At 33.8% G+C, this 15,164-nt stretch overlaps 1 protein-coding gene across 1 annotated transcript in view; it reads right to left on the reverse strand.

Moving 5' to 3' along the window:
- The window catches only part of LOC122109216 (serine/threonine-protein kinase TNNI3K), a 276,701-nt gene that overhangs the window by 250,203 nt on the left and 11,334 nt on the right, over positions 1-15,164 (reverse strand). Inside the window, exons 3-4 of the mRNA XM_042681475.1 lie at positions 13,599-13,684; positions 11,456-11,553 (exon numbers count right to left, since the gene is read on the reverse strand). Coding sequence (XP_042537409.1) covers positions 11,456-11,553; positions 13,599-13,684 — 184 coding nt within the window. The remainder of the gene's footprint in view (positions 1-11,455; positions 11,554-13,598; positions 13,685-15,164) is intronic.

Below are 15,164 nucleotides of genomic sequence, written 5' to 3' on the forward strand. Positions count from 1 at the left end.
GAAAATAATGTATTTGCGCAAATTTAAATTTTAAAAGAACACGTGTTTTAAGACAAGTGATAAATTGTACAGTCACAATATAAAAAGTGACAAATTATTTGTATATTTAACACATACATAACTCATAAATCAATAGAAACATGAATATTCTCTTGTTAAACAAACACTTGTTAATAAACATCTACCCTCTGACAGCACTGTATTAAGTTAAATTAAAATAAATTAAACATATATCATATGAAACATTTATCTATCTTGCAGATTGTAGTAAACACACCACATCCTTTCCTCAAGTGCCTTTATAATTTCTCTTTATTTAGCCAACATTTGTTGAATTCAAGAGCGAACATATTATGATTTATTTAGAGTAGGAAAATGGTTTTTGCTAAAAGTAACGAAGTAACTTTCACACGTTGGTTGATTTTCTCATGTTTTACTCTGATTGATATAAATACTTTGTTACTGAATACTATCAAAAAAGAACTTTTACTTTACCAAGCTATGATAAAGAGATAAATAAAAACAATAATGGCTACTTATAAGTTATTTACTATGGTCCAATTCCAGCTAAATTATTTTATCTACATCACCTCAGATAAGCTTTGTAACTTATCTGTGAGAAAAAAAAATATATATATATATCATCTTTATCCTATAGCTGATTGCACTCAAGCTCAATAAATTTAAAGTATTTGTTGAAATTTAATAGTTAGCAAGTATTGGAGCTAAGCCACAATTCACTTCTGATTCTCTATGGCAATTTAGTTTATCTTTTTTTTAATTTATTCTCACAGAAACTCTTGAGAGGATGTACTTTTGTTTTATTTAAATGGCAAACTCTCAAATATTTCTCTCCTACTCCAGAGAAAATCTTCACCATTGGAAAAAAATTAAAATTAAAGTCAACAATATGGCATTCACCTACTAGAAAGGACTTCATACAAAATACAACCATTAGGCAAAGTTCGAGTGTTATATAGCTGATCTCATTAATTTCTTGCAATTCATGGTAAAAAAAAATAGACATGTTTGAGACTGAAAGATTTTTTTTTTTGTGAAGCTAAATTATAGCATCTTTATTCCATAAGACACACCAAAACATTTTTAAAATGTGGGAAGCATGAGCTTTCTCTAAAGCATTTATATATGCAAAACTTTTTACAAAGGAAAAATCTATATGAAGAAAAATATAGCCCACAAAAAATAGTCCAAATAAAGTTTGTGAAGAAATCGACTTTGTAATAGAATGGACCTCCCAAATTTATGCAAAAAAAAAAAAATAAAACCACAACATTTTTTAGTGGTAGCAACTTAAACTTTATGTGTGGGAATGTGCATGCATGTATGTGTATGTGTATGTGACACAAGAGAGAGAGAGAGAGAGAGAAAGAGAGAGAGAGAGAGTGTGCGTGTGTGCTGGAGCCTGAGTAGAGGGGCTGGGAACTCTCCCTGAGTTTCTTACTTTCTCAAGGCTAGAGATCTAACACTTGAGCCAAGCAAGATTTCTAGCTTGCTTGCCTGTCTGTCTATCTGCCTGCCTTCTTTTCCTTCCTTCCTTCCTTCCTTCCTTCCTTCCTTCCTTCCTTCCTTCCTTCCTTCCTTCCTTCCTTCCTTCCTTCCTTCCTTCCTTCCTTCCTTCCTTCATTCTTTCCTTTCTTTCTCTCTCTCTTTCTTTTCTTTCTTTCTCTCTCTTTCTCTCTGTCTCATTCTCTCTCTATATCTCGTTTTTTTGGTAGCTCATTGGACATAAAAGTTGCACCAACTTTCTGGCCTGGGCTGGCTTTGAATCATGATTCTCAGATCATCTCCTGAGTAGCTACTCATGCTGAGTGGCATGAGCTACCAGCATTCAGTGCAACTCCAATTTTTTTCACCCATAAAACTCTAAAATAGTGTCTAAAATCCTGCCCATTGTTATCTCTGTGGTTGTTTCTATGGATAGTAATTCACCACTATATCAGAGAACTAAAATTCTCTCCTACTATATTACATATATTTTAATAATTAAAAAAAACTTTTATTTCAGGATGAAAATGAACTAAATCCTTTTGATTTCTAAAAATACACTTTTTCTGTTGTGGAAATTATATTTCTTCTGGTGATTTTAAAACATGCTAATTACCCTTTTATACTCTTCCCTCTAAGTTGTTAATTCAAAACTCCTTTTCTCTGAATTTAGACCAATTACCTTCAATAAAGGATAGCATTGTAAACAATTGCTGTTGTTTTTTTCCCAAAGTCAGATAACAGACAGATAGTTTCTTTTTTGTTTGCTAAAAACTTACTCTCAGAGCCCTTGGCTTCCATATTAGAGGCCCAACTAATCTCAAGACACCTTATTATAAGGAACTCTAAACTACTTTGTGAGTTATCTAACACATAAAGGTTTTCCAATCAACTGACCTAGCAAATACCAGCAATAAAGCCATCCTAGCCCAGATAAAAGCAAGTGAAGGCTCCAGAGGATCCTAATCTCCTCAGTAATGAAACATGTATCAGTCATTCACATCTTCTCCCGTAAGGCTCTCAATATTATTATCAAACCATCTCACTGCATCCTGACAGAATTTTGATGTAAGAATCTATGCAAATAAAATTGTTGTTGTGTTAGAAGATGTAATAGTTTTTGTGTTAGAAGACTAAGCTTTGAGTAGTTGGTATGTCTCCTTAGCAAGCCATAATACCTCAGAGTAGGAAAAAGTAAAGAAATAGATGACAATTTAACAACCTATAATACTATCACATAATCTGAAATATCATTGATGTGTACATTTTAGTCTTCACTCTTTTCTTATGTACAATCATGCATCTATATTAAATGCATAATGCATGGCAAAGCAAGCCTGTGTATGCATACCGATGACCATGTCCTACAGATGGGACATGTTCTTTGACCTCTTGAACTGTGGAGGATTAAAGTGAAGATAGAAATAGGACTAATCGGGCTGGGAAGGTGGCTCAGTGGTAGAGCACTTGCCTTGTATGCATGAGGCCCTGGGTTCAATTCCTCAGTACCACATAAGCAAAAAAGAAAAAAAAAAGCCGGAAGTGGCGCTGTGGCTCAAGTGGTAGAGCGCTAGCCTTGAGCTGAAGAGCTGAGAGACAGCGCTCAGACCCAGAGTTCAGGCCCCACGACCAGACCAAAAAAAAAAGAAATAGGACTAATCCATTGACTTAGGAAGATGAAAGCAAATAATGCTGTTTATTATCTGCAATGCTAGACACATAACACTTATTATCAAATATTACGTACAATATTGACAATACAGGGCATAGATTTAGGAAATCACCCTTTTCTGTGGCAGATCTAAAGACATGCTCAGATCACCTTGCAAGGTGACTCTATTAGAAGGGAAACAGGCTGCTGCTTTCGTAGGTAGTTCTTTAAGTGTCCCTGCAGTATTAAGTCAGTGGTCACCCCTTCCTAAAGCAAGCCCGGATCGATGACTAGCAAGTTTTAAATAAAGGTCCTACTAATCTCACCAATATAGCAACTAACTTCTCAGTTCTGCTCAAGATACATTGAATCATTAAATACCTCCGTCTTCATCCATAAGACTGAAGCTACATTGTCTTGTGAAATATTTTATGCACTTCTGAAGTTCTCTAAAGTGCAATATCAAGTTCCAAGACAGAGCTAAACTTGGTTTAGATAGAAGACTGAGTTTCTTGATATGAAAATCATATAAATGTAAATAAGCACTTTAATATTGTTGCTCCAAATATTCTTTTCTCTTGCAATACAACTTATCCAACATAATAATTGCTATATTCTGATTCTGTAAGAAAAAATATTAATAAGCAGTTTTGCAGCCTTTGGAAAAAAAAAGTTTCTTTTAGGACAAGGAACTATGCTACACTTCCATATGAAAATGTATTTAGTTCCAGGCATTGAAACTACCTGGACTAGAGTTGTTTCATACATCAGCTATATCCCTAATGAAAGGATCTGTTAATCAGCATAGTTTTATAACAAAAAAGTACTCGTGATAATAATAGTTCAATTGATGAAATAATTATGATTATATTTTCACAAAAGATACCGATTTTTAAGGGCTTCACTTAGATAAAATGCCTGTCTTCACTTAAAATTCTGAAAACAGGAAGGGGAAGAAGAGAAGGAACACATTCTATTTTGAGTGCCTGCATTCTTTCCAGGATAATAAATTCCTTTAAGTTTGACCTATTTATTTCTGTTGACATATTTATTAGTATACACTAGAAATGTTTTAAATGCTCAGAATAAAGAAATTTAATCTGATATTTTGACAAAATGTTGCTCATTAGATACATAGTTTAGTCTGTACAGTATTAATAAACAAAAACTTGGAGTAGTGACTAAGATTTAAATAATAGGAAACATCACATAATTATGATTCTCTGAAATGTTAGGCAACACTGGCCCTATATTCTTATGTGAAAAAGATTAGCTGGAACTGAATGGTGATTGCTTCATTCATATGGTACATAATTCTCAAATTTTCAAGTCTCTACTACTTCCTCTTGTATCAAAGACACATGAAGTTTAAGTATTAGGTTCCATCATTATCTGTCATATTATCTCATGCCTCTACTGATTTATTTATGTCTCCTGTCTCATGTCTGGCTATGTGAGACTGTGATCCTTAATCTTAATGGGATACAGAAATATAACTAGGGAATAAAAAGTACAATATTATATTCAGTCTGGTAATGTAAGTATTGGATTCTAAAAGAGTACAATAGAGAAATATCTAGCCCAGACATGAGAAGAGTCAGAGAAGATTCTCTAAGAAAACAGGTGATACTTAATGCAAATTTTGAAATCATCAGTATATTGAGATTTGATTAGAACTTGTCAACTTAGAAATAATGAAATATGTGTTTACCAAGAAGAAATGTGGGTATAAGAAAGGTATCATGGAAATCCTATTAGGAACTTTAAAAAAGAAAGAAAAAGTCAGTAAAATCCAATTAAAATTCAAAAAAAGTATCATTTTCTTTTTGATGGTGCTGGTTCAATTCAATGCCTCGTACTTTTGTTAGGCATTTTCAGTCAAAGCTGGCACTCTAACAATTCAGTCATGCCCCCATGTCCAGCCTTTTGCTAGGTAAATAAAAATAAGCCTCATCATCTTTTCTGCCTACACTGGCTTTGAATTGACTGCAATTTTTATATCTCAGCCATCTGCGTACCTAGGATTACAGGAGTAACCTACTAGTGCCTGGCTTATGAACAAATACATCTTAAAATGGATGTGGTGACACATACCTATAATCCAATTAAAACTGCATTTTTTATGTTTTATTCAGTTTAGTTTTTTCCCTTAAATAACTTCTTACTCTTTTAACCAATTCCCATTTGAGAGCAATATAATCTTTTAATCAAGAAACTTTACTTTTTAAAATAAAAGACAATTTGCATTTAAAGAAACTAGTATATGTTAATGCCCACTTAATCTCTTAAATAGATAAAAGATTACGATTTGGGGATGATTTTGTCTTGCAGGGCCAAGGACAGGAGAGACTGGTTGTTAAAACTAGGAGTGAGAGCAATGGTTAGAGCCATTTATAAAACAAAAAGTCTAGAGATAATGAAAAACATTTTTAATGCACAGTACAGATTGTCACAACAAAGAATTATTCAATATAAAATGAAACTTTGGCCCAAATGGAGCATTTAGAAACTATGAAGCACTTCTTCTGGACCTGAATATTATATAGATGGCAAAACTAAAGTCCAAACCAAACAACAACAAAACCCTCACCTTACAATTAACTATACGTGTAAAGTAGGAAACTGGAATAAGGAAAAGAATACAATGGTTTCCAGCTATGACTTGCCACTAATGAAAAACAGTTTTCTCATAAGACATGGTTTTGTAGAAAAAGAAACTAGCTCTAGTGAGCCAGGCTGATGTACCATTGAATTAGTTTTTCCCCTTCCTTGTTCTTCTTTGTAATGAATATGTGAATTGACTTCTGAATAACTGTAATGAGATCACAGAATGGAACACATAACCATATTTCTTCGGTATCTGCATTTATGACATGAAATATTAAAGTAAAAGTTGATGAACCAAAATGTTACCTATCGTTCACCAAAGAAATTTTGTTAAGTGATTTAAATGTGGATTGAATGATGGGCAAGTGTGAAGTTATATTAGATAATCTAGCACAGGCTTTTTGAGTAGATTTGTCATTTAAGATCTGTCAAACTGTATTAGCAAGTCTCATGTTTTCATTAAAGTTTTGTGATGCATTTCAATATTAGGAAGTATTCATATTATAATGAACAAATAATTGGAAGTTTAAATGGAAAATGGCCAAGTATAACTAACCTAACACACTCAATTTTTTTGTTTTTGTACCCTATATTTTAATATATTTAAATATATGATAATTTAGGAAGGTTAAATTTAATGAGTTAAATTCAACCAAATCAATTTTTTTGAGATGAGGGTCTCATCGTGCCCACACTAACATTATAAGTGTTGTCAAAAATGGAGTGTCCAAAAATGACACCTTCTTTCTCCAGGTTGAGTTTTGTAGGAGTAATTTTTATTTCAATTATATCTGAAATTGGTAAAAGACTGGGATGTTATCATAAAGCTTTTTGAAATTGAGATTTATTCCAAAAATGCGTAATCTAGCTTGAGCTATTTATCAGTTGTTCTTTTTCAACTATATAATTCATGAACAAATATATGAATTTTAAAGTGCTCATTTTATAAGACAGATTAAAGATAAGTTTTATAAGACAGATTAGAAAGTATCTGGAGCCAACTCAACTAAGTATAAATTGTGATGCTGTTAGTATTGTTTATGCTCATCTCTTTAGAATATAAAAAAGGATATAGTAATTCAGAAGATAATTTTTCTTTTTCTATTTAAAATGGCTGAAGTTCAACAATTTTTATAACATACCATGTGATAGGCATATTCCTAATTATGGAACTTGTTTTTTTAGAAGGTGGGAACAATGCAGTCAAGAATCCACTCTATGCACTACAAAATTTAAAATAGTAAGCCATATGTCAAATGGAATGTGAAAATGTTGATGGAGGGACACCGATCAAGATGCATTGTAATCATAAACTGCTTTGTTAAATGTAACTTCTTTGTACAACTATTTAAAAATCATGAAAACAATCTAAATCACCCATCAGGATATATAATTCCATTTCAGGAATGAGAAATGGGGCAAAGAGAAATATTAGTTTTCCTAAAGAAACACATTTAGTAAGTCTCAAAGTGAGAAATGAACACAAGTAGTTTGCTGCTAAACTGGCAGGTTTTTTTCAAGCTACTGAACTCAAATTACATTCGTTGTTTGTATCAATATCAACATATTACTTTCCAAAAGAGTATTCACTGGGAATCTTTGATAGGTACGCAATGAGGAATCAAAGAAAAATGCTTCATCCAAAAGGCCAAAGGTCACAGTCATCAAGTAAAATATGCAAATTAGCAAGTCTGATAGATAAAGGTAATGTAAGGTAATGTAAACTTGCAAGTAGACAGAAATAAAACTTGAGAAAGCATTATTCATCTTGTTTCAAGCATTTGCTAATTTTGAATTAAGAAATTTTAAAAATATCAAAAAAAAAACTACAAGAATAAAAGCAGAGAAGTATGAAGGTACCTAGCCTAATGAATGAATTCATTTACAACAGGGCTCTCTAAACTTTAGCTGGGGATTAAAAAACAGCAACAACCAAAAAAATCTGGAACTAAATTTAAAAAAAAGAGAGAGAGAAAGAAGAGAGGAAGAAGAAGAGAGGAGGAGGAAACATTTTGCTCATGATGGTTGATTTCAATTTCACGGAGCTAAGTGATTACCAACAATATTTCTGTGTATGTCTGTGAAGAAGTTTCTGAAGATTTGGACTTGCACTGGTAGATTAAGGAAGAGCACCCTTCCCTATCTGAGGAGGCTTTGTCAAATCTTCTGAGAGTCAAAACACAACAAAAAGCTGGAGGAATGATTAATTTGCTTCTATTTTGAGTTGAGATATCATCATCTGTCCACACATATTCATGGAATTGCTGGTTCTCAGGCAATTGGAGTCAAATTGACTATTGCGCCATTAGTTTCCTTGGTTCTCAAGAGTCCGAGCTTAAACTGAATCATACTGCCAGATTTATTGTTTTACACAGAAGACCAGGCATCTTTCGGAGCCAGGTCCTACAAAAATCTGTCACAGAGAGAGAGAGAGAGAGAGAGAGAGAGAGAGAGAGGAGAGAGAAATAGACAGAGTTTCTTAATTGAGTTGTTCTGGAAAGCATGGACTACTGGTTGAAATAGTCTGGGAGAAGGAGAAAGAGTCTGCCTTTTCAAAATCTTTAAGTTGAGATGGGTTTGGCTGACCTTCAGATCCCATTATGAGTTGTAACACCTGACCAGTGATCTATAGTATATAGTCTTAGATTTTTCGTGTTGAAGTTGCCTACACTCATTGTTAAAATCCTAGATCCCCAGATTAATTAGATTAATAAGAGAGGAAAATATTAATTTTTAAACATATAATTCTCAAACTGACTAAGCTGAAAACCATGAAGGTTGCAAGGACAATAATAACAAGAAAGAGTCTAAAAATGACCTGAGCAAAATTATGAGTTAAGTGATCTTGAATCTTGTATTTAGAAATTTGAATTTTATGATATTGACAATAGGTGGTAATGCAAAGTTTTAAACAGAGCTGTGATATTATGCATTTATTTCTTACCTGGATCAATCTGTAAGAAATATAAAACTAGATGAGAGCTAATCTGTACAATTTGTCTAGAATTTTTTAGTGAAGTCTATAAAACATAATAAAGTATATGGCAGGTACTTAAGAACAGGTACTTAAGAACACGAACAAAAAGTGGTGATCTTTGGCAGAATCAAAAGATGAGAAGTGGATTCCAGGATAGCCCATGAGTACCCTGACTTTTCACTTGAAGGAATTTTCTGACATAGAGCACAAAATAAAAAGGCATTTTTACAAAGTGAAGGATTGAAAACAGAGCTCCAATATTTCAAAACCATTTTTTGTAGTTCAGGAGAACTGAGACGATAAAGCTGTATACAGAGCGGATTGTAGAAATCTACATAGGCATGAGTTAGGCAACATAGCATAAAGAAAAACTCTATTAAAACATACAAGGACTAGGAGATTAGGAGGTTTCAGATAGCTATAATAGACAAAAGCACTGAGTAGTTTGGACATTCGGGCAAAGCATCACAAAGCCATGTATTAAGGGAAAGAGCCAGGCTCAGATATGAGGAACACATCCTGGAATCAGAACTATGTCAAAAAGCTTTGTTGGGAATGACGTAGTTAGTCCTATCAGGAAAAGGTTGGGTTAACAACGAGGGTGAATGAGGATGAATATGTTTGAAGTAGATATCTGAATTATGGAAATAGAAAAATGAAATCTATTGAAATTAGTTTACAAAGGTGAGAGGGAGAGTGATAGGGTAAAAATTAATTACATACACTGTGTACATGAGTAAAAATGTCACAGTGAAATCTCTCTCCTGGTATAACTAATGTATGCTAATAAAAAGAAGTATGACAAGAAGGTAGGTTAAATACTAAGATATACCCATTCTAATTTTAAAGAAATCAAAACAAGGTCAACTAGAGCAAGCAGGTATAGCAAAAAAAAAAAAATGTTACTATATGCCAAAAGCAAAATAATAAAAGCAAAACAAATAAACCAAAAGACCACCATAGTGCCCTTTAAAAGAATATAACATGATGAATATTTTCAGTAGCACAAAATATATGTGCTTAATATATAATGAAAAGTCAATAAAGATAAAAAGAAGCAGGAAGTTTTGAAAGCATATTTAATAAAGCACTGAGGTAATTCAGTTGTAAATATAACAGAACTAGTATTTAAAGTAGTAATTCAAGTCCAAAAGCTTAAGGAAATATGAAGAATGAATGGAGGAACTTAACTGAATAAAAAAGGAAATTTTTAGTGTATTAGAAAAATCCCAAATCATGATTGTGATAATGGTTGTATGACAATAGACTATACATTTTCAAAAGTTATCAATTGAATAAAATTATAAATTTATTATGCAAATTGTATATTCCAATAAATTAAAAGCCTGTTTAAAACCATACAACACAGAGAAACAAAAATTATTAGACTGGGTTATACTTATGGTGTTACAAATCCTAAAAAAAAAAACAACAAAAGCAAAACATCTGCTCTTTTCTTACTAATGAGAGCAAAGAATGAGAGAAGAGAATACTATTGGTTAAAAAATAAAGTTATAAATAATGAGGCAGACCTAATTGAAAAGTCCAGTATTCAGAAGTTGGCCAATTAAAATATGTGATAGTTACTATTTTCATTTTGAGTATCATGAACAAGATTAACTTTAATTTCCATAAATTAAAAAAACAATGAAATATATATAAATAATTGCACTGGAAGCATCAAAATATTAAGTTTAAGAAGTATAAGTATAGAATGAGATATTCTATCAGAAGAAAGGAAATTACAGAAACATGTATTATAGACTATTTTCACTAATTCTGGATTAGATTCTAAGCCTGAAGGAAATGATAAAACACATTTGAATCAGTAATCTTCTGAATTTGTGATACTATATGAGTAGTGTCACATTACCATTAACAATGCCACATTGATATTAAATTTAATGATTTTTAATTACATTGAAGTTAATTTCTTTGTTTTTGGAAATAAAAATTAAAGTAGCTAGTGGAAAAAATTGCATGCTTTCAGTATTCTACTCTCAAGTGGCTCATGAAAATGAAATATTAATGTGAACAAAATGAAAACAAATGTGAAAAAAATGTAAACCACTAGTGACAACATAACATGTATACATGAGTTTCATGTAATAATATTTTTTTAAAAACCTAGAAATTAATGGGAGTTAAAACTGTGATCCTCAGATCTCAGCTTCTTGAGTAGCTAGGATTACAGGCATGAGTGACTGGTACCAAGCTTTATCTGATCTACTTTAATTTTGATGCTAACATTTGGCATTGAGATTTGGTCAGAACTGCAGTCCAATGAAAGGACACAACAGAAGTAAAGGTGAAAGGAGGATGCTAAAGAAATCTCTAAAGATTCTTTATAAGGAAAATTTTCCAAAAAGAAATAGTTTCGATTCTATTCAAATACAACCTAGTGAAGGAAGTAAACAGCCTGGTCTTACATCATGGGTAATCAGTGACTAACAATGTAAACTTGAAGGTAAAAACTGTATTTAATCCCAGGGTTCTTGTGAGGATTGAATGAGTTAATGACAAAAAAAACCTTAAAGGTACTATATGACTTGTATATAGATAATATTTGTCCAATAAATTAAAATGTAATGACTCTGGTCATCCCAAAATTTTTCCTTGATTTCTTATTTCCTAGCAACCCCACAAAATAGGAAGCCTAAGGTTACACCCCATCCTTGGCTTTAACAGTACTTATCAGAATAAAAATGTCATACCTTGTAAACTGCCAGGTGCAATGCTGTAAATCCATTTCTTGTCAGCCGGGATGGGCAGAGCCCTTTTAACATAAGGCTTCGAATATGTGACTTATTGCCTTAGAGAGAAAAATAAAGCCTAAATCATTTTGAGAGTAAACTAAGTGACCTTTAAATCTTTCTTGGACTTAATGATAAATGTTATTTGGACATATGAAAATCAGAACATGTCCAGGTGTTGTGCATTCATAGAGTATTAGGTAAGATTTTTTTCATTAATTGCTAACTATACTTAAAAGTGAACTTTTTTTTTGTCGGTCATGGGAGCTGAACACTGGGCCTGGACATTGTCCCTCAGCTCTTAAGCTCAAGGCTAGTACCCTGCCACTTGAGCCACAGTGCCACTTCTGGCTTTTTTCTGCTTATATGGTACTGAGGAATCAAACTCAGGGCCTCATGCATGCAAGGCAAGCACTCTACCACTGAGCCAACTTCTCAGCCCAAAATGATCATTCTTATTATATTTATAAAACTTTGATAATGCTATATATTTCAGTGACTTTGTATTATTATATTTTGTTTTCTCGTGACTAATGTTTCGAAACAAAATCTAAATTGTTTCGTTCTAATAAATTATTAGTAAAAAAATTCAAATGAAAATCTAGTTGTAGAGATTTTTCTTCGAGCATTATTAGTAGTGGACTTATTTAGATGAAGAGACTATGGAGGGCTAAGTTTAGGTGTTGTGTTTTTATCTTTATTTTTAATATTTTATTTTATTGTGAAGGTCATGTACAGAGGGGTTACAGTTACATAAGTAAAGTAATATGTACATTCCTTGTCAAACAGTGTTACTCCCTCCCATGTTTTCTCCCACTTTTCTTCCCCCTGACACTCCCCTCCCACCAAGTTGTAAAGTTCACAACATAGTTGTTGGATTTAAATGGGAATAATCTATTAAGTCAAGTTGTTTTATGTGTTTGGGATGGCAAAATTAAATAAGGATACTGGGTTTAAGTGGAGCCATCCTGGACATGCGGTGGATGGTAGCAAATTGGTTTTTATTGGTGCCATCTTGTCTTCATGGTGGAGGAAGGTAAAATCCCACCTCCCACTCCCAGGTGATTAGCATGCCTAAATTCCTAGAGGCAGGGGTGGGGATTGGACAATAGATTATTGACCTACCAGTCTTGGGTCATGAGTTCTCAAGCTCTCTGTGACCCTGCTCCTCACCAGGACTCTACTTAGGACTTGATCAGCTCAATCCAGATTATACCATGCCTCATGTCTCCTAGCTCTCCTCCTGCCACATGGTGTCTCAATTCAGCTCTCCATTGGTGTGGATCTGGTTTGTTGGTATTGTTTTACTGCTCTTTCTTTCCTTTCTTCTCAGGACTCAGTTTTCCAACTGTGCTAAGGTGGCTGCAAGTCTTTGTGACAAGAGTCCACCTGCAGTCGCCGACTCTCCAATAAAGACTCCCAATTCGACCTCACAAAATGTGGCTTCTCTGTTTCTCACCAATCAAGTTCACATACAACAGAAGGAACATGATGAGAGCTGGTAATCATTACAGATCTATTAAAAAATTTTAAAGCTGAAATCAGCTTGATTAATAAAATACTGTATTCACTTGCTAATTTAATAAATAGGTAATATGTTAGAAGCTATTCAAGGCACTTGTGATAAATCAAAATTCAAGGCAAGTTAAACTCATAATCATCATTTTGATCTCAACTTTCAGACTATATATTTGGTGTTTATTATTTTTCTTATTACTTCTTACTGCTTCTTCTTAAGAACTGCTTGGTGATATTTTGATAGTGCTTTAAATACTTCTGAATTTAACCTATTCTTTACTGGCATGACAGATACAGAAAAAAGCTTTCTGATTTACAAGGAACTAAGTGACTTGTTTTAGAGGAGGAACAAAAGAAAACAAATTGAGAGCCAAGTTGAATGGAATATCTTCCTCATAGTTAATGCTTTCAGTGAACTTTATCAGGTTTGGTCAAGGCAAAGAACAGAAAATTGAGTATGAATAGCATTTCCTTATAGACATCTAAGTAGCTGAAATCACTGATCATCCACACAGACACACACAGACACAGACGGACAGACAGACAGACACACACACACAGTAAAAAGGTTTCAAGTTTCACATACCTCCACAAATGCAACACAAATGTAAGAGAGTTAATCCATTTTCAGTGCGATAATTCAAGTTGACTTTATTGAAGGCATCCTCAGAGCTGGAAAAACATGTTACACATGATCACAAAATTTGTCTTTTAAGTACATTATGCTTCATTTAAGAATTATAAAAAGGAGTCAGGTGCTAGTGGCTCACAACAGTATTCTTAGATACTGAGGAGGCTGGAATCTAAGGATTGAGGTTCAAAGCCAGCCTGGGCAGAAAAGTCCATGTGACGTTGGCCTCCACTTAACTCTTTTCTCTAATTAACCATCAGAAAACCAGAAGTGGTGTTACGGCTCAAAAGTGGTAGAACGCTAGCCTTGAGCAAAAGAACTCAGGTACAGTTCCTAGTTCAAGTCCCACGATTGACAAAATTTTTTTTAAAAATAATACATACATATGAATCTTGTTATTACAAATTTAATACATCTCCTTACAGTTCCTTTTTTTTTTTTTTTTTGGCAGTCATGGGGTTGAACTCTGGGTCTGGGTGTTGGTCTTCAACTCTTCAGCTCAAGGACAGCACTCTATTACTTGAGCCACAGCACCACTTCTGGTTTTCTGGTGGTTAACTGGAGATAAGAGTCTCAGGAACTTTCCTGCCTGGTCTGGCTTCAAAACATGATCCTCAGATCTCAGCCCCCTGAGTAGCTAGAATTACAGTAGACACCAGTGCCCAGCTACAATTCCTTAGTTCCTAGAAATGCATTTTGAATCATTCCATATTGAATTAAGTAGGTCAGGTCTGGCCAGCGTCATATTGGCCACATGCTGGATGGTAGGGTCTAGCATCTTGTCTTCATGCTAGGGGAGGGAAATGCCCCTGTCCATCATCTGCCAGGGCATGCCAGGGCATGACAGGAACCCTGGAGACAGGGGTGGGTACTTGGCTGATAGGCTACTGAATCTGTCAGTCCAGTGCTTGGGACTGGGAATTTCCTGTGGATCTGTCCCCTGTTATTTAGGCCTGGACCAACCCAGCCTCCATTACGCCATGACACATGTGTCTCCATGATCATCTCCTGTGTCCTGTCTCCCGGTTCATTTCTAATCATCATGGCATCCCAATTCAGCTCTCCAGCAGAGCTGAACTGGCTTTGTTGGTGTTGTTTTTGTTTTTTCCTTCTCTCTAGCCTGTTTCATAGCTGTGTTATGTGTATTTAGGGGCTGCCTGTAGCTTGCTAATTGTATAATAAAGACTCCAATATTCCATATTCTAAAATGTGGCTTCTAGGATGATTGACCTTGTAACAGTATAACGAATTAAAATTGAGTAAATTGATATTAAAATTTCAAGAGGTCAGGTTTAAAGACTCCAGCACACATCTGTGTTCTAAATATGATTTGAATTTTCCAAAGTATCTGGATAATAAAACAATTCTGTACAAAAAGAAAAACACAGACATCTGAAAGTAAACTCACTTCTCTAACAACCAAATTTTGACATTATATTTGTAGACATATTAGTACAACCTTAAAAGGAAGGGATGAAGAAAAAGATTGAAAGAGAATGTAAATTTCATTTGCTAAGAAAT

The sequence above is a fragment of the Dipodomys spectabilis genome, unplaced genomic scaffold, assembly GCF_019054845.1.
Source record: "Dipodomys spectabilis isolate Male_0828 unplaced genomic scaffold, ASM1905484v1 ptg000002l, whole genome shotgun sequence".
Lineage (NCBI taxonomy): Eukaryota > Metazoa > Chordata > Mammalia > Rodentia > Heteromyidae > Dipodomys > Dipodomys spectabilis.